Source organism: Chiloscyllium plagiosum, unplaced genomic scaffold (genome assembly GCF_037043375.1).
Source record: "Chiloscyllium plagiosum isolate Xiang-an unplaced genomic scaffold, Cpla_swu_hap1 HiC_scaffold_25, whole genome shotgun sequence".
Classification (NCBI taxonomy): domain Eukaryota; kingdom Metazoa; phylum Chordata; class Chondrichthyes; order Orectolobiformes; family Hemiscylliidae; genus Chiloscyllium; species Chiloscyllium plagiosum.
In genome coordinates, this window is record NW_028270163.1 from 54,392,513 (window position 1) to 54,418,218 (window position 25,706).

Genomic DNA, 25,706 nt, shown 5'->3' on the forward strand with positions numbered 1-25,706 from the left:
CCATTTTCATCATCACCACTCAGCAATGTCCACCACCCCCGCTCGGCCATTTTCATCATCACTGCTCAGCAATGTCCATCACCCCCTCTTGGCCATGTTCATCATCACCATGTAGCAATATCCACTACTCCTGCGTGGCCATATTTATCATCACCATTCAGCAATGTCCATCACTCCCTCTCAGCCATATTCATCATCACCTCAAGGTAATGTTCATCATCACCACTCGGCAATATTCACCAACTCCACTCAGCAACGTTCATCACCCCCACTTGGCCACGTTCATCAACAACACTAGACAATGTTCATCACCCCTTCTCAGCAATGTTCATCACCCCCTCACAGCAACGTACATCACCCTCTCTCAGCAATATTCTTCACCCCCTCTCAACAATGTTCACCACATCCTCTCAGCAATGTTTATCACCCTCTCTCAGGAACGTACATCACCCCTCTCAGCAATATTCTTCACCCCCTCTCAGCAATGTACATCATCCCCTCACAACAATATACATCAACCCCTCACAACAATGTTCATCACCCTCTCACAGCAGTGTACACCACCCCCCTCACAGCAATATTCATCACCCCCTCTCAGCAATGTTCACCAACCCCTCATTGCAATGTTCATCACCCCTACTCCGCAATGTTCCTCATCCCCTCACAACAATGTTCATCACCCTCTCACAGCAATGTTCATCACCCCCTCTTGGAAAGATTCATCACCCCCTCTTGGAAAGATTCATCACCCTCTCACAGTAATATTCATCATCCCCTCTCAGCAATTTTCATCACCCCCTCTCAGCAATATTTATCAACCCCTTACAGCAATGTACATCACCCCTCACAACAATGTTCATCACCCCTTCAAAGCAATGTTCATCATCCCCTCTCAGCAATATTTATCATCCTCTCACAGCAATGTTCATCACCCCCTCACAGCAATGTTCATCACCCCTTCAAAGCAATGTTCATCATCCCCTCTCAGCAACGTTCACCACTCCCTCTCGGCAATGTTCATCACCACCTCACAGCAATGTTCATTGCCCCTGTTCGGAAATGTTCCTCATCCCCTCTCAACAATCTTTACCAACCCTCACTGTAATGTTCATTGCCCCTGTTCGTAAATGTTCCTCACCCCCTCTCAGCAATATTCTTCACCCCCTCACAGCAATGAACATCAGCCCCTCACAACAATGTTCATCATCCCCTCACAGCAATGTTCATCACCCCCTCACAGCAATGTTCATCACCCCCTCACAGCAATGTACATCACCCCCTCACAGCAATGTTCATCACACCCTCACAACAATGTTCATAAACCCCTCACAGCAATGTTCATCACCCCCTGTCAGCAATATTTATCATCCTCTCACAGCAATGTTCATCATCCCCTCTCGGCAACATTCATCACTCCCTCACAACAATGTTCACCAACCCCTCACACCAAAGTTCATCATCTCCTCACAGCAATGTTTATCACCGCTGTTCGACAATATTCATCATCCCCTCACAGCAATGTACATCACCCCCTCACAGCAATGTTCATAATCCCCTCACAGCAATGTTCATCACCCCCTCACAGCAATGTTCAACACCCCCTCACAACAATGTTCATCACCCCCTCATAGCAATGTTCACCATCCCCTAACAGCAATGTTCATCACCCCCTCACATCAATGTTCAACACCCCCTCACAGCAATGTTCACCACTCCCTCTCGGCAATGTTCATCACCCCCTCACAGCAATGTTCATCATCCCCTCTCAGCAACATTCATCACTCCCTCACAACAATGTTCACCAACCCCTCACACCAAAGTTCATCGTCTCCTCACAGCAATGTTTATCACCGCCGTTCGACAATATTCATCATCCCCTCACAGCAATGTACATCACCCCCTCACAGCAATGTTCATAATCCCCTCACAGCAATGTTCATCACCCCCTCACAGCAATGTTCAACACCCCCTCACAGCAATGTTCATCACCCCCTCATAGCAATGTTCACCATCCCCTAACAGCAATGCTCATCACCCCCTTACATCAATGTTCAACACCCCCTCACAGCAATGTTCATCACCTCCTCACAGCAATGTTCATCATCCCCTCGCAGCAATGTTCATCACCCCCTCACAGCAATGTTCGTCATCCCCTCACAGCAATGTTCATCATCCCCTCTCGGCAATAATCACCGCCCCCTCACAACAATGTTCACATATCCTCACAGCAAAGTTCATCGTCTCCTCACAGCAATGTTTATCACTGCTGTTTGACAATATTCATCACCCCCTCACAGCATTGTTAATCATCCCATCACAGCAATGTTCGTCTTCCCCTCTCAGCAACGTTCACAACGCCATCTCAGCAATGTTCATCACCCCCTCACATCAATGTTCATCGCTCCCTCACAACAATGTATATTGCCCCCTCTATGCAATATTCATCACCCCCTATCAGCAATATTCATCACCCCCTCTCACTAATGTCCATCTCCCCCTCACAGCAATATTCATCACCCCCTCACAACAATGTTCATCACCCCCTCTCAGCAATGTTCATCAGCCCCTCACAGTAATGATCATAACCTGCTCACAGCAATGTTCATCATCCCCTCACAGCAATGTTCATCACCCCCTCACAGCAATGTTCAACACCCTCTCACAGCAATGTTCATCACCCCCTGTCGGCAATATTTACCATCCCCTCACAGCATTATTCATCACCCCCTCACAGCAATATTCATCACCCCCTCTCAGCAATGTTCATGACCTTCATCTCAGCAATGGTCATCAACCTCCACTCAACAATGTTGACCACATCCCCTCAGCAATGTTCACAACCTCCTCTCAGCAACATTCATCACCCAATTTTAATAAAGCTCATCGCCATCTCTTAGCAATGTTCATAACCTCCTCTTAGCAATGTCACACTCCCTCTCGGCAATGTTCATCACCCCCTCACAGCAACGTACATCACCCCTCTCAGCAATATTCTTCACCCCCCTCTCAGCAATGTTCATCACCCCCTAAAAACAATGTACATCAACCCCTCACAACAATGTACATTAACCCCTCACAACAATGTTCATCACCCTCTCACAGTAATGTTCATCACTCCCTCACAGCAGTGTTCACCACCCCCCTCACAGCAGCGTTCACCACCCCCCTCACAGCAATATTCATCACACCCTCTCAGCAATGTTCACCAACCCCTACTCCGCAACGTTCATCACCCCTACTCCGCAATGTTTATCATCCCCTCACAACAATGTTCATCACCCTCTCACAGCAATGTTCGCCACCCCCTCACAACAATGTTCATCACCCCCTCACAGCAATGTTCATCATCCCCTCACAGCAATGTTCACCACCCCCTCACAACAATGTTCATCACCCCCCTCACAGCAATGTTCATTATCCCCTCACAACAATGTACATCAACCCCTCACAACAATATTCATTACCCCCCTCAGCAATGTTCATCATCCCCTCACAACAATGTTCACCACTCTCTCACAGCAATGTTCACCACCCCCTCACAACAATGTTCATCACCCCCTCACAGCAATGTTCATCATCCTCTCACAGCAATGTTCATCACTCCCTCACAACAATGTTCATCACCCCTTCATGTTCACCTCCCTTGTGTTCTTTGCTGCCTTTCTGCTCCTTTCCTTATAATGCTTTTGCTTAGCTTAACTAGAGAACTTTTTCTTGCCTTTGCAACCATACTGTTTATTGTGTAAATGTGTTTTTCCCTGGAAGACACGTGGAACATCATGTGTCAGTTAACTCCAGAAAGGATTAAAATAACCATTCAGTTGGAAATGGCATTGGAGATCACAGAATTACTTATGGACCTAAATAACAGAATGTTTCATGGGGCATTATAATTCCTGTGTCGCTGGAGAAGGGGAAGATGACACCTGCAGCAAACAATAGTTCTGTTTTGTATATACAGGTTTAGAAAATATTTGCATTTCATGACATCAATACATGCCAAAGTGCTTTATTAGTAATCAGGTACCTTGAAATGTAGTTACTGTTGTAATGTAGGAGCCAGTGACACCCACATCCAATGAGTGAATTTTAAAAATTTGCGTACAGATAGTGGTAATCAGATCATCAGGTTTTATTTCCATAGTGGAGAGATAATTATTGTCCAGAACATTGACAACCCTCCTGCTGTTCTTTGATATAATGCCAGTGGGTTCTAACAGTGGCTTATTGCCTCATCCAGAATGCAAGAATTAATATTCTAGAAATTAGTGTTAAGGAATATTTATATACAACCTCCTTCTTGGAAATTATATATGTGGAACAATGATTTTGGTCGTTTAATTAATTATGTAGGAGTTCTGTATGTATTCTGTAGGAGTTGAGATTTGTTGAGCTGAATCGAATTGAATTGAACTGAATTGAATTTATTGTCACATGTACCGAGGCACAGTGAAAAGCTTTGTCTTGCGAGCAATACAGGCAGATCACAGAGTTAAATAGCATAGATAAGTCAAAATAGGTAAACAGTGGCAAAACAGAAACACAGGTGCAGGCGAATGCTACGAGTTTGTGAGTCCATTCAGTATTCTCTCTACAGTAGAGTAGAAATTGTTTTGAAACCGGCTGGTGCGTGTGTTCAGGTTTCTGTACCTTCTCCCCAATGGTAGAGGTTGCAGAAAAGCATTGCCAGGGTGGGATGGATCTTTGAGGATGCTGGCGGCCTTTCCTTGACAGCGGGCCTGGTAGATGAATTCTATAGATGAGAGATTGGCCTTTGTGATTGTCAGGGTCAAGTTCACCACTCTCTGTAACCCTCTCTGATTTTGAATGGTACAGTTGCCATACCAGGTAGTGGTACATCCAGACAGAATGCTCTCGATGGTGCACCTATAAACGTTGGCAAGGGTATTTGCCATCATGCCAAATTTCATCAGCTGCCTGAGGAAGAAGAGATGTTGTTGGGGCTTTGTAACCAGTGCGTCCATATGAAGAGTCCAAGAAAGCTTGTTATAGATGACCACTCCCAGGAGCTTGACACTCTCCACTCTTTCCACCTCTGTGCCGTTAATGTGTAGAGGGGTATGAGTAACATCCCGCGAAAGTCAATAATGAATTCCTTGTGAATGAATAGCCATTTCTACTTCTATTATTATGAACTTCATAAAAGGCCACTTAGAAGCTGGTATTGGGAGAGAATAAGTTAGAAATTAGTTGTCATCCTCAAAGAGTTTATGGGTATCTCTGTCCATTACATACATTGTTGGTTACATATAGCTAGGCGGCCATGCTGAAATATGTTATATAATGGTACTTCATTCCTGCAATGCTATTTGTATCCCAGATTCTACAACATGCAAGTAAAAGTCTAATTTACAAAGACTTGAATAATCCAGTAGCACATGTCATTGACATACAAATGCTTCCCTAAATGGTGAGATATCAGTTTGACCACATGCTTTCTCCATAGCAAGCTCTTGTCTTGCTTATTAGCATTAAAAACAGCTAGAAAGTGAAGATCAGGCACTTTCAACAAACAAACAGAAAATTAAAATCTTACTTCACCTGTTGTTTCTGCCATAATATTTACTCATCACATCAGATATAGGAATTGAACCAATATGTTTGCTGTGAATCATTCACAAGTGTGAAGATATCAGTTATGCTGATGGTCTTAAATATTGGTATTTACACATTTCCATTATGGAGTTGAGTGCACAATGATGGCAAGGAAGGATCACTTTCTTTTTACACAAACATATATGTGCAAATCTCAATAATCGGGACCAAGGTGATCCATGTTGCAGTGATTTCTAGGCCAGTGGGAATTGTCCCAGGAACTGCCCCACAGCATTTCTCAGCATTTCACTAGAAACAACAGGAAATGTTGATAAAACTCCAGCCTTCTTTCCAAATGGGGAATGCATGTTAGAAAGTAGTTCTGAGCTCAAGGCAAATGACATTTCTCCCATCAATAACACCTTAACACTGCCTTTCTTATCTGGCCTACAGTCTTTCTCAAGGATAGTAGCCTTATAAGATGAAAAAGCCACCTTGGCTGCTCCAACCGGCTGAAACTACTGATCACTCTCCCTTGATAGAGTATAATTAGCCTACCCTGAAAATTTTAAACCTGCTCAAACCCAGGAATTTATTGAGGTCAGCTCAGAGACTAGCCTCACTGCACTTACAGCCTGAACCCAATGGAAAAGGAATTGACTGGCAGCAGGGTGTCATAAAGTCATAGAGATAGGTGTTAACGAATGGAGGGAATATTGATTGAATTTCTTACCCCTCCCAAATCTCAGAGCACAAAATGCCTGCTAACAGTCCAACTAAGACCAACTAAACATACAGGCCAGGAATTAAAGCTAGGAATTTTAGATATGCATGGATTGGTGCTTTCACCACTATCCCACGGAGAGCTCAGACAGTGTTCTTCATTCAGTAAATAAAGTACTGAAGCAGTATCGTGATATCAAAACCTTCTGGCTTGGAATCTGTATTGTTCTGTTGCTGAAGATTCCCATGATTAAAGAATGTCACCATATGTGAAAATGTAAATTGTGGGTTATACTAAAACCATAAGATTTCTTCTCCACTTTTTCAAAAGATTCTCTATTTATTGTGGTTTGCTAAAATATATTTCTGATCTAGAATTTGTAAAAGATGTGATTGTTCAAAGAAGCCATTAATCCGAGCTAAACAAATTACAATGTCATTTTATTCCACTGACTCCATGAGAGGAGTCTATGGTTTAGTATAATGTAGTTGTTAGCAGTTTTTTTTACACAAGGACAGTAATGGAGCCCAGCCCTAACAGTAAATTTCATTGAGAAAATTGATTCCAAGCAATCTGGATCTGACTGCAAACTGCCCCGAAGTAGATGTGTGTACATTTTTCCAATTGATTGGTTGTTTCAATTTTGACTATCTCTTAAGAAAGCGAACCAAATTTTGAGTTCCTCAATTGAGTATTTAAAACCACATTCTGCAAGCTCAGATTAAGACAGAACAGTAATGTTTTATGCTGTCCTAATGACTGTGCAAGTACTATGTAAGCAAGTCATATGAACCAAACACACCCAGATTGATTGCTACCTTCTGCTGAGTTAGCGAGAGGAGCAATTGAGCTGCTTTAATTGGCTTCAGTGGCCCTGGGCAGCAAGTGAGTAAATTCACTCATTGCAATCAAGTTAATCCTTTGGCTCCAACTCAGTTTCCTAACTGAACTAGTTACATTTGCCTGTGTTTGGCCCCTATCCCTCCATATGTGGTCGTGGAGTGAAGAATGATGATACTCCCACAGTTCAACAACCCATTGACGTTAATTAGATGAAGATTAACTTATTCACATCCCATGCACTTGCACAAGGCTAAACTGGATCTTGTGACTTGCTATGGTGTTGCAGACTTGGTTCCATTCAAGCAGCTTCTTCACAAATGCAACATCTTTGCTCTGTAGCCAGTGTCCTTCACTTTGAAAAGTGTTCTTTTCAAAAAGTTCCAAGATATTTATATATCCAGCTGATGATATTATACATCAATATTTTAGACAACAAATTTTTAAACATAGTTTGACAATTTATAATTTATTAAAATCCCTTTAAGTTTGAAAAGACACAAGCTTTACTTCTATGTTCCTGACATGAAGATCTCATGCAATTTTAAGAAACAGATAATCAGTGCTTGTTGCAGGAATATGATGATAGTAACTAGCTGATGGGAAAGTGGTGAAGCCATAGAAGATAGATGGTGGAAAATGAAGGAGGCTGCAGGCAGTTTGCAGACGAAAATGGCAAGGAGATGCCATTTGGGAGCTCTAGGCTCGAAGATTACTGGTTCATTTCTATTCCAGAGACTTCAGTTCATAATTCCTGCTGAGATTCCAGTAACTGCAGAAGGAATGCTGCACTATTGGAGATTTATCATTGGATAAGATGATAAACTAAAGACTCATCTACCCATTCAATGGGATGCAAAACAGTCATGGCACTATTCAAAGGAAGAGCAGGGAAATTCTCCTGTCGTGTTGGTCAGCATTTATCCCTCTTTCAACATCACTAAGACAGGTGCTATGATATTTCTTTTGTTGTTTGTTTGTGCAATACTGCCATGTGGAAAATATCTGTTGTGTTTTCTACTTTGCAACCATAACCACCCTTCAAAAGTACTGCATTGGCACTATTTCTTTGAATTGCTTTATAGGTCTAAGTATCAATATGTGGGACATGTTTGCACTTGCTGGTATCTCTCAGCATTGTCTTCTTGTTAGTCCTTGTTTAAAAGGTAGTGGTAAAGGGTTGGCTACTTGGAGACATTTTGTTTAGAAGCCCCTGTTGGTGAAATCATGAATGGAGCTAAGAGGCTCTTACAATATGTGGAGTCACTTCACACACCAGTTCTTGAGGAGATCTTTCCATAGACACAGTCTGCTCACATGCAATCCTTGAACCTCTAGGATGATTAGAGAAACATAGGAAAAGAATCTCACAGCAAATCCAGTGAATTTATTTTCTGTTGAAACATTGTCTTTGACATTTATCATATGTTTTCTTTTAAATGTCTGAAGTGTTAGTTTGTGTAACACAAACTAATTTATCTTTGCTGATTTTTGATTTAGACTCTGGAAAATGAAGCAGAAAACTATCGCAACCAAATCCAAATATTAGAAAATGAGATAGAAAACAAAGAGCTGAAGACTCAAGAACAGGTAACAGACGAGAAGTAACAGTGGATAAATAATTAATGAATGAAGCCTGATGCATGATCAAAAAATAGGATAGTAGAAACAGATTCTGTGATAACTTTCAAAAGGCAATTGAATAAATACTTGAAAAGAAAAATTTTGTTGGGTTATTAGGGAAAAGCAAGGGCATGATACAAAAGGACTTCTGTGCTGTTGGATTCTGACTGATGCTTCAATTGAAGCTTCAAGGTTATTGCATTCAATGGAGGATTTGAGTTATAAGGAGAGGCTGGATAAGCTGGGACTTTTTGCACTGGAGTGTAAGTGGCTAAGGGGTGACCTTATCGAAGTTTATAAAATTATGAGGGATGTGAATGATAGGTGGCTTGTCCCTAGGGTGGGGACTTTCAAGATTAGGGGACATATTTTTAAGGTGAGAGGAGAAAAGTTTTGAAAAAGACGAGGGACAACATTTTTCCACAGAAAATGTTCTTGTGTGGACTTAACTTCCAGAGGAAGTGGTGGATGCGGGTACAGTTACAACATTTAAAAGACATTTGGATAAGTACTTGACTAAGAAATGAGTGGAGGGACGTGGGCCAAGTGCACACAAGTGCACTTGTGGTTAAAGTCGACATGGACCGAAGGGTCTGTTTCCGTGCTGTATGATTCTATGACAAGGTCGATATGGTTCTTGACTGGTAAGGAAATCAAAGCCTATTGTGGAGAGATCAGAAGGTGGAGTTGTGGCCACAATCAGATCAATCATGATCTTATTAAATGTGGACCAGGCTAGAAGGACCAAGTGGCTCACTCCATGTTTGTATGTACTTGGGTCCCTTTGATGCGTTGCAAGGACTCAGCCTACAACCCAACCTCAGCTTTGTGCTAGATGCCATGACTAAGGAAAGAAACATCTTCCAACTAAAAATGTAAAGTTAGCATTGTCTTAACAGACTATAAGGCTGCTGTCTCATTTTAGAGAAATTTGACTTGTGATAGTTTAAGCTGAGGTCATCTTGCCTCAGTCAAGGGAAGGGATTGAGAAGGAGAGCCATCTCAGCTGGTGTAGAAATTGAACCCAGGCTATTGGTGTCACTGCATCATCAGCCAACTGAGCTAACCAGTTGATATGTGCTGTGAACATACCATCTCAGGTCAGATACAAGTAATCTTCAACAATGTGCCGAATGACAATTTCAGAGAAATACCCTCTGCTTGAACTGTTCCATTTTCATTTCCCACACCAATTATTTTTGTGGCCTTTCTGAAGGTGATGGCTAATTTTAATACCAATAATTACATGTGGTTTCATGCTAATTGATTCTCACAGGCTAGGAATTTGAGATTGCCTAAATTAGTACCATTAGCAAGATTGAAAAGTAAGGAAATGATGCTTAAACTTATACTGAGTCTTTGTTAGACTGCACTTCAAACACAGTCTTGCAGTCTGGTTTCCATATAGTATAAATACATATAAGCACTGGACAGGATGCAGAGAAGATATGTGGGATGATACCAGACATGCCAGAGTGTATATGTATATATATCAAGAAAGGACTGACAGACTGGCTTTATTTACTCCATTGGAAAAAAAGCCTGAAGTGTGACAAAATAGAGGCCAGGTTACAAATTATGAACATAAGAATAGAAGAACTAGAAGAAGGTGGAACCCATCCAAGTCTGCATTTGGTCACCTACAGAGATTTATTATTCGACACTCCACTCACACCAGTTGTATGATCTTTTGATCTCTCTCCTATAAATTCTGTGTCTGTGTGTTCTTCTCCCTCACTACATCTCCGAAAGCTTGTGATTTCAAAAGAAACTTTTGGATTATAACCTGGTGTCAGGTGACTTTTGACTGTGTCCACCCCAGTTTTTCTAGCCTCTCTTTAAAGCTCATACCTTATAATCTAGGCAGCATTTTGGTAAACCTTTTCTACACCCTCTCCAAAGCCTTCACATCCTTCCTGTAATGTGGCGACCAGAATTGAATTCAATACTCGTAAGTGTGGCCTAACCAAAGTCTTCATTGATCAATCCCTCAGATTGTAAAGGTTCATTCTTTTACAATCTGACTTGAAAAGTTAATTCTACAGGTGAAGACATCATTCTGACTAACTTCACCTTTCTCAAGTGTGCTACTGTTTTCTATGCTGATAATTTATTTGATGTGAATAGATCTGCTCTTTGTCTACAATATTGGAGACAGTTTATTGATAGGAACTGAAAAAAGCTACTTGTTAACATTTTACTGGTCAAGGATCTTTGGAACTGGAATAGGCTATAAGCTACATGAGTCTGTTTCGACATTTGATTGTTAAGAATATTGGCATTTTTGTAGAACCTTTCACAACCTCAGGACATGCTTGAACACTTTATTGCCAGTGAAGTACTTTTAAGTGTAGTCATATGTTGTTAAATAGGCAGCCAATTGTACACTAAAATTACAAACAAAAATGAGATAAATGACCACACAATTTGCTTTTGGAGTTTTTGTTGATGCATAAAGATGGACCAGAACAATGGGGAGAATTTCCCTGGTGTCCTTCAACTGGTGCCATAGAATCTTAAATTTTTGCATGAGAGGGTAGATGGGACCTCAGACTAATGTATCATTCTAAAGATAGCACCTCTGTCATAATAGCCTGTCATCATTACAGCACAGTGTCACTCTACATTGGATCCGAATTTTGTCCTCACTCCCTAACTATACATTTCCTTTTATCAAATAAATCTATTGGCTGATTTATCTAATTTGCACAGTGTTGGTGAATCTGAAGCAAGTGTGATTAACACACTGAATACTATGACAAGCAGCACAGCAGCAGACTTGGGTAACAAATAAGGGGTTACTGGACTCAAAACATTAACTCTACATTCTCTCCATAGATGCTGCCAGACCTGCTGAGTTTTCCAGAAATTTCTGTTTTCCTTCTGATGCCCAGCATCCATAGTACTTTGCTTTATTTTTGTTCCATGTCTATATGAAAACTAAGGAACAAGACATTTAAAACTGATCACAGTCAGTTGAAGAAAAAATGACTTTGAAATCCCAAAATGATCAGCACTTCTTTCAATTTATATTTAAACTCCTTTTATAAATGATTTTTATGCCACACAGTTGTGTAGAGATAAATATATTAAATACAATTCCACATATAAGTTTTTGTTAGTTTTATGAAACCAAGCAGGTTTCTTAATTTGTATCTGTGAAAAAAGTAATTATTGGATTGGGAGAATCACTGGCGAGGCTGGAACTTATTATCCAAACCTGTCTTCACCTTCAATACATATGTAGTGAGCCACCTTATGAAACTTCTGTAATATTTGTAGTGCACCCGTTTCAATAGTACAGTTAAGCTAGGGAGTTCTAGGGATTTAACTTATTGATGATAAAGGAATAATGGATGCATATCCATGTTGCAATGGTGTCGAACGGTTGGGATATTTAAGATAATGGTGTTTTCATGCACTGCTGCTCTTGTTGTAGGTTTAGGAGGTGCAACTAAAGAAACCTTTATGAATTGCTGCACTACATCTTGTTGATTATTATGCAATGCAGCCGAGTTGAATTATAGAAAGACACCTGAAGGAACTGTAAGGAATTTGAAAGGCGAATGGTATGTAAGCTTTTAAGGAATTGAATCTCAGAATAAAGAAGTCTTGCTACAAATTTACAGGACTTTGTTGAGGCTGTATCTGGAGTACCTTATATAGTTTTAGTGCAATAAATGTACACTAGATTGGTTCATGAGATGAAAGAATTTTCCTATGTGGAGAAATTGAGACTAGCCTGTACTCTTGGACGTTAGAAAATTGAGAAGTGAGTTAGAATAGAAATTGACAGGGTAGATTCTGACTAAATGTTTCCCCTGGCTGAAACTTAGAATAATCTTGATGTAGAATAAAATTTAAAAGAGTTGTGAAACTATGAGATAGTCTGCCCCAGACAACATGGATGCTCAGTCATTGAGTATATTCAACACAATAAATCAATGAATTCTTTTGCTACTAAAAGAATGAAGGCATTCTGGGGAGGACATGATGAGGTAGGAGATCTGCCATGGTCTATTGAATGTTGATGAGCAGGAGGCTGGGAGAATACAGCAAGCCAGGCAGCATCAGGAAGTAGAGAAGTGGAAGTATCGGGTATAACCCTTTTTCAGGTAGAACATTCTCACATTACAATAATTACTTTTTTCCGGAAACAAATGAAGAAATTGTTTGGTTTCGTAAAACTAACAAAAAAATTATATTTGGATGTGTTTTCAATATATTTATCTCTACACAACTGCGTGGCATAATGCATATATAAAAATCATTTATTAAAGGGGTGGCACAGTGGCTCAGTGGTTAGCACTGCTGCCTCTCAGCACCAGGGACCCGGGTTCGATTGGCAGACTGTCTGTGTGGAGTTTGCACATTCTCCCTGTGTCTGCATGAGTTTCCTCCGGATGTTCTGGTTTCCTCTCACAATCCAAAGATATGCAGGTCAGGTGACTTGGCCATAGTATTAGGTGCATTAGTCAGAGGAAAATGGGTCTGGGTGAGTTCCTCTTCAGAGAGTCGATGTGGACTTGTTGGGCCGAAGGGCCTGCTTCCACATTCTTCCTGATTCTAATCTTAAAAAAAAGTTTAAATAAGAAGGGTCTCTTCTTAAAAAACGTTGACTTCTCCACCTCCTCTTGCTGCCTGACTTGCTGTGTTATTCCAGCCTCCTGCTTGTCTACTTTGGATTCTAATATCTGCAGTTTTTTCATCTCTAACATGGTCTGTTGAATGGCAGAGCAAACTTAAGGGTCCAAATGGCCTATTCCTGCTCCTGCATTGTGTTATCTCCAGAGGTCCCTGGAATTTTAGTTGCCAATCTTCAGACAATTCAGTTCACTCCATATAATATCAAGAAACTGCTGTTGGTACTGGGTAAAGAAAAGGTTATGGCATCACCCCAGCTGTAGTAGTGAAGTTCTATGCTCCAGAACTAGTCACATTCCTAATCAAACTGTTCAAGTATAGTTACAACTGCTGGAATGTGTTATGGATTGTGGAAATGTGGAAAATTGCCCAGGTATATATATCCTGTCCACAGCTGAGTCAATGAGAATAAGGAGTAGCTGAGTAGGATTAACTATACAGTCGTTCTGGACAATATTGTTCTGGATAATTTGGAATTTTGAATGGATTGAAGAATGGAGTGTTGGGTATGATTTGTCGCTTGGGATAATGTCAAGCAGATTCCTAAGGCCAGTGGCCAGATGCATCTTCAGTAACCTCGTTGTTCAAATCCTCTTTAAAAATTGGGAAGTTCTTGGAACTGTCTCAATTAACCCTGCAATGGTCATTGTGATGTAATTTGTGAAGATGCTGCAGAACAGACAATAAAAATTATTCAACTAGTATAGATTTATTTTTCCAGCTTAGTCTGGAGTCTGACTTTCTCAATGTCTTCTGACATGAGGCAAACATACCCCATGTGAAGGAGTTAAAAATCACAAAACAGGCTTATTTGGAAGAATTAGTTTTCAGAGCACTGCTCCTTCATCAGGTAGCTCCACTTCACATGAATGAGGATAGAGATGAGAGATTTTTGCTACAAGATTGGATTGGAGAAACTGGGATTGTTCTCCTTATAACAAAGGAGATTGATGGTACTCTAAATAGATTTGTACAAAACTATGACACGTTTGGATAAGATATGCAAAGTAAAGCTGTTCTTAGCCTTCAGGATAATTAACCTGCTCAGCCCTCTGCAGTAAAGAATTCCACAGATTAATCATCTCTAAGAGGAAAGAAATCCTTCTCATCTTTGTTTTAAATGGACAGTCCCTTACTCTGAGATGATGCCCTCTAGTCTGAGACTTTCCTACAAGGGTAAGAGATGCAGAAGGATATAGGTGAGAACCTTTTCGACTAGTGCAGACCTAGAATTCACTGCCTCCAAGGACGATGAATTATATCAAAAGGAAGTTGGATGAGAATTTGAAGGATGTAAACTTTCACGGTCTCCGGGATAGAGTGAGGCTGATCCACTGATTGGATTTCTGTGCAGAGAACTGCACAGACATGATGGGCTAAAGTGCTTCCTCTGGTGTTGTAATAATGGTGACTATCTATCTGGCTTTAGTTATCTTTCCTGCACATGTAAGTATGTGATCTGTGCAAAATTGCTTAAACTGGCTGCATTATGTTGGTGCCTGGATACAAATCAATTCCATAGTTTAGTAGATGCCATAAACAGTAATTAAAACTGTGAGATACAATGGCTGAATGTACTGAGAGATTCCCTCACTGCTCCAACTTTTTGCCATATGTTTGTGATTCTTTGTATTAATGGGACAAATAATACTCAGGTATGTGATTTTGTTAACTTGTCCATTGATTATAATTTCTTAATGTTGAGGGATTTAATACAGTATTCATGAAGAACAGAATGTTTTGCAATATCCACAATTGAATGATGTATGTGTAGATCAGTTTTGTCGTGGATCACATGCAACATTCCAGTCCGATACTCTTTTACTCATTGTTCATTCTGACCACACAACAGAAGCTAGTATGGTATTCCTTAGTCCAAATGATTCTCATTTCAGGCACCCTATTGGCTTCATAGTCTTCAGCAGAGCCTGTTACATTAGCTTCCTGTTATTGTGACAGTAGCCATCCTATATGAGGAAAAATAATATAGAATAGTGGTAAATACCTAGATCTGCCTCTTAGATCTAAAACTGGAGATAGTTATCTGGATAGAATGTATCTGCAGAGTGAGAACCAAAGTTTACATTTTAAGTCAAATATGACTCTTCTCCATAACGTCTGAATGCTAAGCCTGGATTACAAATTCTGGATATCAGCATAAACAGTTTTATTTATCTCTGTTACATTTAGACTGCTTCTATACATAATTTTGACTCTGTTTTGCCAAAGCATCTGTCTCAATTTCCGTTGGCTTGCCATGATCCAAAGTATTACATGTTACAACAGTGAATACACTGTATACAGTTTTAGTGTGAATGCTGAATTTACACAATTAAAATATCCACTATATTATGTGGAATTGGTACAATTACAAGAATTTAACTATGATATTTATCAAATAAAAAGACAAAACAGAAAAGAACTTTCCTGGATTTGTTAGAGTATAAACCTAAGGCCACACATTCTTGTTAAATTATGCTTGATTTTAAGCAGTTTTCTTTAGGTGAAACAAGCACATCAAAATCATGATGTCCCTGCACATGACTCTTGGTACAAGGGACTCTGGCAAAATAAGAAAGAGGTGCATTCAGATAGCACCGTTCACAACACCAGGGCATATCAAAGTGCTTTTCAGATTTCCCTATAGAACAGTAATCCTATTTGCAGTGCAAGAAACACATCAAACAACAATGAATTTTTTAAAAACTGTAAATTGAGTCAGATAAGAAGGTCTGCCAGGCTGGAAGAGGCTCATGTGGAGTACAGTATATGGCATGGACCTGTTGGGCCAAAAGGTTTGTTTCATGTAATAACATGCAGTAAATTATATTAATAACCTCAAACAGATGGAGGAGAAATAAAATCATATTCCTCCCTTTCAAATATTTTTGCACCAATGAATTAAACACAATCTTTTCACTCCCAGATCTGTTTAAATCCAATCAGCAAGGATCGAAGTCTTCCTGTTGATATGAGACCTCAAGATTAAATGAGTTTAAGAACTCCTTATTGAGTTCTTAATGGGCCCACTCCAACCAGCACAATTGGCAATAAGGCCGATGACTCTGAGGATGGGAGCATCAGGAGGGGATAATCTTAAACTCATCTCCTGATTCCCCAAAGCTTGTCCACCAATTATAAGGCACAAGTTGGAAGTGTGATGGAATATTCCTCACTTGCCAGATGAATGCTGTTCAAGAAGCCCAACATTATCTGGACTAAACAATCTTCTTGATCAGCATCACATCCGTCATCTTAAACATTCACTTCCTCCATCTATCACACAAGGAAGTAGTGTGTACCATCTACAAAATGCATTGCAGGAACTCAACAAAACTCCTTCAACAGCACCTTCCAATCCTGTGACCTCCGTGGTATGGAAGGACAAAAACCAAAGATGCATGCAGTACCCCTTCAAGCCACACAATATCCCAACTTGGAACTATATAGGTGTTGCTTCATTATTGCTGAATCAAAATCCTTCCCTATCAGCACTTGGGTGTATCTACACTACTTGGCCTGCAGCAATTCAAGATAGCAGCTCACCACTACCTTCTCAAGAGCAATTCTAGATGAATAACAAATGATGTGCCAGCTGCTGATGCCCGTATTCCAGAAGTGAACAAAAAAGGAAGTAGAAAGCAGAGTGAAAGACATTTTGTAGGAAAAAGTGAGGACTGCAGATGCTGGAGATCAGAGCTGAAAATGTGTTGCTGGAAAAGCGCAGCAGGTCAGGCAGCATCCAAGGAACAGGAGAATCGACGTTTCAGGCATGAGCCCTTCCTGAAGAAGGGCTCATGCCCAAAACGTCGATTCTCCTGCTCCTTGGATGCTGCCTGACCTGCTGTGCTTTTCCAGCAACACATTTTCAGCTCTGAAAGAAATTTTGCTCTACATTTAACCTTTGTTATACCTTGATCTGGTGGTTTTATTCTAGTTTTAACCTATGGTCAGCCTGACCCAAGAGTGCTGATGGCAAAACTGAAAAAAATGTTGTGTTCCAATCACTAATAATTTCACCTTGATTAACACAAGTTCCCTTTGAGCATTCTCTCCATGTTGGTCTTTTGTCTCTTCCGTTGTGTTCAGGGATCTTTTTGTCACAGATAGTACATCTAAGACAGAAACCTAATGTGCTCAGCAGCGTTGTCTGGGGTTAATTCTGTTCCCGTCTCAGCATATTCTGAATTTAGCATAATCTCTCAGTAAGTAACAACAAAAAGAAAGGGCTTTCCAGGTGGGGGATCAGGACAACAAAAACCAGATTCTGAAAGATGTGCCAAAAAACTCAGGAGCTGTCAGATGTGGTTTCTATCGAACCAAATCACAAGAAAGTTTAGGTGTGGAATTGACAGAAGACTGTAACCAGAGGATTCAAGGAGATTAATAACACAGCAATGTAGTGAGGTGTCTGGGAACTAGACTTTTTAAGACAGTCATAATTACAAACATTTTTAAAATGTAACATTAAGCCAAGTTTTATAAAATAATAATAAAATACAGTGAATTGAATGTGGCTGACTGGTACATTTTGAAGTTTCCCAGCAGCCCAGCTACAGGAATTCACACTATTTTTGATGTTTTAAGAACAAACACAGAGAATGGCTTGTAATTATTATGTATGCAGCCTTGATTATGCTAAATCATGGTGTTATGACTCCAGTCTTCCAAAGGCATCTGTACTGGGAAACATTTCAGCTCAACTAATCACAAGCCACTCAAAGGAAACATTCTTCTTAGTAAAGGTGCAGTAATCATTCAGTACTTGGATTTTCTGAGTATAACTAAATTCCAGTTGATGAAGTGTGCTGTAGATCTTTGTTTATCCCCTTCCAAAAGGAAGCACCAATCCATCCTTCCTAAACCAAAACTCCATTTGCCTTGTCAGGTGGACATAAAAGAACATATGGCACTGCTTCATTGAAGGTCAGGGAAGTTCTTCTAGTGTACTGGCCAGTATTTATCTCTCATATATCACTAAGCTAGATCATCTGGTCACTATCATGTTGCATTTTTATGTAAGCTCACTGTGCATAGTTTGGTGATTGCACTGCAAAGATTCCACTTTGAAGGTAATTACCCGGCTGTAGAGTGCTTTGGGGTATCTTTCAGGAATCACTGGAGTCAGGGAGGATCCCAGAGGACTGGAAAATGGCTAATGTAACACCCCTCTTTAAAGAAGGGAGAGAGGCAGAAAACAGGAAATTGGCCTCAGTCATTTTTAATATTTAGAATCCATTATTAAGGATAGATTGCATAGTTCTTGGAAGTGCATAGTGAAATTCAGCATGGTTTCATCAAGGGGAGGTCATGCCTGACAAATCTGTTAGATTCTTTGAGGAGGAACAAACAAGGAGATGCAGTGTACGTGATCTATTTGGATTTTTGACTCCTTTGACAAGGTGCTGCATGGGAAACTGCTAAATAGGATAAGAGCCCATGGTGACGAGGCAAGGTACTGGTATGGATAAAGTATTGGGTGACTGGTAGAAGGTAGAGAGTACAGAACGGCAACCTGTCTCTTGTGGAGTTCTGCAGAGGTCCATGTTGGGACCACACATTCACATTATGCAGTAATAACCTGAATGTAGAAATGGAGGGTATTGTTGCTAAGTTTGCAGATGACACAAAGGTGGGTGGAGAGATAGCAAGTGTTCAGGAAGTGGAGAAACTGCAGGACTTGGACAGTTTAGGAGAATGGACAAAATGACAAATGGAATATAATGTGGGAAACTATGAGATTATGCACTTTGGTAGGAAGAGTAGAGGCACAGATTATTTTCTAACCAAGGAAATCTGAAGCATCAAGAGACTTGGGAGTCCTAGTTCAGAATTCTCTGAAGATTAACATGAAGCTCAGTTGACAATTAGGAAGGCAATTGCAATGTTAGCACTCATTTCAAGAGGATTAGAACACAAGAGCAGAGATGTACTGCTGTGGCTGTAAAAGGCTCTGGTCAGACACATTGTGAGCAGTTTTGGGCCACGTACCAAAGAAAGAATGTGCTGGCGTTGGAGGTCCAGAAGAGGTTTACAAGAATTATCCCAGGTGAAGGGCTTGTCATACGGGGAGTGATTGAGAGCTTTGAGTTTATACTGATGGAATTTAGAAGGAAAAGGGGGGATTTCATTGAAACGTACAGATTATTGAGGACTGGATAGAGTGAATATAGGGAAGATGTTGCCATTAGTCGGACATAAGGACATGACCTCAGAGTGAAGAGATGACTCTTTGAAACTGTAAAGAAAAGGAACTTGTTCCTCTGGCAGGGGTGGTGAATCTGTGGAATACATTTCCACAGAGGGCTGTGAAGGCCAAGTCATTTGTGTATATAAGAGATCGATAAGTTCTTGATTAGTAAGGGGATGGAGGATCACAGAGAGAAGGCAGGAGAATGGAGTTAAGAAACATGTCAGCCATGATGGAGTAGTGGAGCAGACCCAATTTAATTAGAACATGGAACATCACAGCGCAGTACAGGCCCTTCGGCCCTCGATGTTGCACCGACCTGTGAAACCAATCTGAAGCCTATCTATCTGACATTATTCTATTTTCATCCGTATGTTTATCCAGTGACCATGTAAATACCCTTAAAATTGGTGAGTCTACTACTGTTGCAGGCAGTGCGTTGCTACTACTCTGTGAGTAAAGAAACCACCTCTGACATCTGTCCTATACCTATCACCCCTCAATTTAAAGCTATGTCCCCTCATGCTAGCAATCACCATCCAAGGAAAAAGGCTCCCACTGTCCACCCTGTCTAACCCTCTGATTATTTTATATGTTTCTTTTAAATCACCTTTCAACCTTCTTCTCTTTAATGAAAACAGCCTCAGGTCCCTCAGCCTTTCCTCATAAGACCTTTCCTCCATACCAGGCAACATTCTAGTAAATCTCCTCTGAACCCTTTCCAAAGCTTCCATATCCTTCCTATAATGTGGTGACCAGAACTGTATGCAATACTCCAAGTGCGGCGGTACTAGAGTTTTGTACGACTACAACGTGACCTCATGGCTCCGAAACCCAATACCTCTACCAATAAAAACTAACATACCATATGCCTTCTTAACAACCCTATCGACCTGGGTGGCAATTTTCAGGGATCTATGTACAAGAACACCGAAATCTCTCTGCTCATCTACACTGCCAAGAATCTTAGCCTAGTACTCTTTATTCCTGTTGCTCCTTCCAAAGCGAATCACCTCACACTTTTCCACATTAAACTCCATTTACCACCTCTCAGCCCAGCTCTGAAGCTTATCTATGTCCCTCTGTAACCTGAAACATCAGTCAGCACTGACCACAACTCCACCAATCTTAGTGTCATCTGCAAATTTACTAACCCATCCTTCTACGCCCTCATCCAAGTCATTTATAAAAATGACTAATAGCTGTGAACCCAAAACAGATCCTTTTGGTACACCACAAGCAACTGAACTCCTTGATGAATATTTCCTATCAACCACCACCCTCTGTCTTCTCTTAGCTAGCCAATTTCTGATCCAAACCGCCTAAATCACCCTCAATCTCGTGCCTCCGTATTTTATGCAATAGCCTCCCATGGGGAACCTTATCAAACGCCTTACTGAAATCCATATATATCACATCAATCACTTTATCCTCACCCACCTGTTTGGTCACCTTCTCAAAGAACTCAATAAAATTTGTGAGACACGACCTGCCCTTCACAAAACTGTGTTGACTATCCCTAATCAACTTATTCCTTTCAAGATGATTATAAGTCCTATCTCTTATAACTTTTTCCAACACTTTACCCACAACCGAAGTAAGGCTCACTGGTCTATAATTACCAGGATTGTCCCTACTGCCCTTCTTGAACAAGGGGTCAATATTTGCTATCCTCCAGTCTTCTGGCACTATTCCTGTCGACAATGATGACATAAAGATCAAAGCCAAAGGCTCTGCAATCTTCTCCCTGGCTTCCCAGAGATTGCATCCCAGAGATAAATCCCTTTGATCCCAGAGATAAATCCCATCCAGCCCAGGGGACTTATATCTTTTCACACTTTCCAGAATTACTAAAACCTCTTCCTTGTGAACTTCAATCCTGTCTCGTCTAGTAGCCTGTATCTCAGTATTCTCCTTGACAACATTATTTTTTACAGTGTGAATACGAAAAATACTCATTTAATGTTTCTCCTATCTCCTCGGACTCCACACACAACTTCCCACTACTGACCTTGATTCCTCTTAATCTTACTGTAGTCTTCCTTTATTCCTGATGTACCTGTGGAAAGCTTTGGAGGTTTTCCATGATTCTATCTGCCAATGACTTCTCATGTCCCCTCCTGGCTCTTTGTTGTCTCTTTAGGTCTTTCCTGGCTAGCTTGTAACTCTTAGGTGCCCTAACTGAGCCTTCACATCTCATCCTAACATAAACCTCCTTCTTCCACATGACAAGAGATTCAATGTCTTAGTAAACCACGGCTCAACCACTTTCTCCCTGCCTGACAGGTACATACGTATCAAGGGCACGCAGTAGCTGTTCCTTGAATAAGCCCCACATTTCAATTGTGCCCATCCCCTTCCCCATCTTCTGCATCCTAAATCTTGCCTAATCGCATCATAATTGCTTTATCCCCTGTTATAACTCTTGCCCTGCGTTCTATACCTATCCCTTTCCATCATCAAAGTAAACATAACTGAATTGTGGTCACTATCACCAAAGTGGTTACCGACCTTCAAATCTAACAACTGGTCGGGTTCATTACCCAGTACCAAATCCAATGTCGCTTCGCCTCTTGTTGGCCTATCTACAATGCATACATTGGACAAAAACTGACCCCTAAATTCTGCTCCTAAATCTTCTGGTCTTAGGGATCCTGAGGGTAAAATTCCACAGTCATCATTAGGCCGCTCCATTCCTTGCCCAAGTTGTCATTCTTCATTTGTAATCCTGGACAAGTAGAATCAACAGGCCATTTGACTATGAAGGTAATTTTTTGCAACTGCTTGGTATCCTGCCTGGTTACTGGATTCTAAAACGCGTTCCCAGCCATGGTGAAGATTACACAAGGTTCTTTCCTTCTGGTTCATAAATAATAAGAAGATCCAAGCAGTTTTCTTAAGTTGATACCACATTCATAAACCACAAAATGGCCACATCAGTGACACAAATATGAATACTTACAATATGTGAGGATATGTGCCTTTAAGAGGGATTTGTTCTGTGCTGTTTCTCTTGCAGAGAGATGTTGTCAGTGGTGTCAAGATGTCTGTCTAAGAAGCAGTGGGTAAATAGCTTTGAGCTCCTTGAATGTTGTTTTTTCACTGAAGAAGCATGAGTAGTTCAAGCCAAGCTCACACAGACCCAAGGATTTTAGTTTTGCTTTCAGTTGCAGTTGGAGCTGGCCAATAAATACAGCTCTCTCTCTGCTGCAGCAAAAATCTCGAGTTCTTTCTCTGCTGCAAGACTGTTTTCTCCATGTTCCTTTCTCCTGGACTTGAGATAGCATGTCAGAAATGCTGAATTTGCCTTTGCCAAGGGTGTGTTTATGGATGCCGCTATATTGGAACAGTTGATGATTAATAGTTAAATAATATATTTGTTCGTTAAGTATTTCATTGGAGTTAAAGTTATACCAGTTTTTTTTCTTTGTATTTTAATTGTGGTATAAGAATAAAGTGTGTCTTGCATAAAGTCTGGTAGTGGACCAATCAAATCACATCTGGAACACAGTGCCTTACATTTGCCTTTAAATAAAATAAACATAAAGGTCAAGGCTATTTCCTTGATATAGTTTAAGGGGGTTTGTTGTGGTATGTAAAAAATAACACATCATTTTGCTCAAAAACTGAGAATCTACAATTCTAGATTCACCGGCCCATGGAAAGCTCTAAACTGGTAACCAGGCACCTTTGATCGCCCTCATTTTATCTTCCAATGTGTCTAACCCGGTCTTGTTGACTCTGTAGTCTAAGTAGGTCACTTGGAGATCCTGAAACACATATTCCCTTCTTATGCATACATTTGCCTGGGAGAAATGTCTATGGACTATGTGCAAGTTCTGTAAGAGCTCTTTATTGGTCTTTCCTATTATTAGTACATCATCCAGATAAATGGCAATCTGGAGTAGACCTTGCAAAATGTTTTCCATCGTCCACTGAAAAATTGCACAGGTTGACAATACCCTGAATTTCTGTCTAATATTTTGGTACAAATCCTTATGGGTATTAATTGTGGCATACTCTGGAAATCCTCATCTAACCACAGTTGCAAGTAGGCATTGCTCATGTCCAGCTTCATGAAGGTCAGGCCCCCTGCCAGCTTTGTGCCTAAATCCTGGATAGGCTTTCCAGCCTCCTGATTTCTGTCTCTGCTTTTGCCGGTAAGGCAACTAGCAATGGGTGGGCCTTGCAGAATCATGGAATTGCTTCCTGGTCAACAATGCAAGTTGGCTCCTTTGATAGATCTTCCAGACCCTCTTGAATGAAGTTCTGGGTATTTAATCAGGACTTCACTGAGGCAGCCATTTTCTAATCGCATCTGTCACAACCAATTTCGACCCATCGAACTTGGTTGCAAGCCCTTTACTATAATCATTGGTAAATGAACTAGCTGCTGCTCATAAGAGACTGGACTTGTAGTTGTACCCTTAATCTCCCTAGCGTAGCTTCTCAGTCTAGCCGAGGCCTTGTGCAAACTTAACGGTTGGAGTCCAGAGCAAGTTTGGTTAAAGACTGAATCTGCTATCAGATGTAGGTGGACTTCCCAGGGTCTGAATTCTCCTCGATACCAGCCTGTGAGTTATTTTATTCAGCTGAGGTCTAGTAGGACTCTTTTGCTGTCTTGAGAATGCATTTCAGCAGCAACTACAATGGTTTGACAGCTCGGATCTTAAAGAAATGTTAACCAAATGGCTGAGGCTTGGCTTTGCTTTCAGGTTTTGCTGTTAACTATCCTGGAGTCCCTCTGTTAAGGATATGTCCTGTGTGAGGCTATACAATTGCCTTCATTCAAGTGGTGTTCCCCAAGCTCAGTCAGCCTGGTGAGGGTGTCCACTTCCAATGGAGTACCCTGCAAATCATATGCTCCCCTTGCTGCATTTCCTAATGATAAAGCCAGTTGTGGTGCTTCTTTGAAGTCTATTTGGGCTTCACCTACTAAGCAGTTTTGCATGGTTCCATCATTAATCCCACATAACAACTGGTCTTCAAAGTTTGTAAGAAGATTTGTAGCTCGGGTGCTCGTTGTTGTGGTTCTGTTTGCCGAGCTGGGAATTTGTGTTGCAGACGTTTCGTCCCCTGTCTAGGTGACATCCTCAGTGCTTGGGAGCCTCCTGTGAAGCGCTTCTGTGATCTTTCCTCCGGCGTTTGTAGTGGTTTGAATCTGCCGCTTCCGGTTGTCAGTCCCAGCTTTCAGTTGCAGTGGTCGGTTTAATGGGTACAGAACGATGTGCTTATTGATTGAATCTGTGGATGAGTGCCATGCCTCTAGGAATTCCCTGGCTGTTCTCTGCTTGGCTTGTCCTATAATAGTAGTGTTGTCCCAGTCGAATTCATGTTGCTCATCATCTGTGTGTGTGGCTACTAAGGATAGCTGGTCGTGTCATTTCGTGGCTAGTTGGTGATCATGGATGCGGATCGTTAGCAGCTAACGATCCGCATCCATGCACACCAACTAGCCATGAAACGACACGACCAGCTGTCCTTAGTAGCCACACACAGATGACAAGCAACATGAATACGACTGGGACAACTCTACTATTATAGGACAAGCCAAACAGAACAGCCAGGGAATTCCTAGAGGCATGGCACTCATCCACAGATTCAATCAATAAGCACATCGACCTGGACCCAATATACCGATCTCTGCAGTGGACAGCTGGAACTGACAACTGGAAGCGGCAGATTCAAACCACTACAAATGCCGGAGGAAAGATCACAGAAGTGCTTCACAGGAGGCTCCCAAGCACTGAGGATGTCACCTAGACAGGGGACGAAACGTCTGCAACACAAATTCCCAGCTCGGCGAACAGAACCACAACAACAACACCTGGTCTTTCAGCATCTTATTAAGGATTAAGCCAAAGTCACATGCCTTAGCCAGTCATCTGAACCTTATCAAAGATCCTGAGACAAATTGCTCTGGTTTTTGAATTACCTGAGTCAAAATGAAAGCATCTCAGAAGATTTAGGATTGTAATATTCCTTAACTAAATCTGTCAATTGCTGAAAGATTTTAGTATCTGATGCCTTAGGGAAAGTTAGGCTCCTAATAACTGAAAAAGCTACAGGTCCATAGGCTGTCAGGAGAAGTACGCATTGCTTTTCATCTGCCCCAATGTCATTTGCCTA

At 41.0% G+C, this 25,706-nt stretch overlaps 1 protein-coding gene and 1 long non-coding RNA gene across 2 annotated transcripts in view; one reads left to right on the forward strand and one right to left on the reverse strand.

The window, feature by feature from the left end:
* The window catches only part of cep112 (centrosomal protein 112), a 557,597-nt gene that overhangs the window by 490,619 nt on the left and 41,272 nt on the right, over positions 1–25,706 (forward strand). Inside the window, exon 24 of the mRNA XM_088000744.1 lies at positions 8,621–8,710. Within this exon, the coding sequence (XP_087856870.1) occupies positions 8,621–8,710 (90 nt within the window). The remainder of the gene's footprint in view (positions 1–8,620; positions 8,711–25,706) is intronic.
* The window catches only part of LOC122562285 (uncharacterized), a 78,281-nt gene continuing 57,000 nt past the window's right edge, over positions 4,426–25,706 (reverse strand). Inside the window, exon 3 of the long non-coding RNA XR_006315274.2 lies at positions 4,426–5,179. This is a non-coding gene — a long non-coding RNA (uncharacterized LOC122562285). The remainder of the gene's footprint in view (positions 5,180–25,706) is intronic.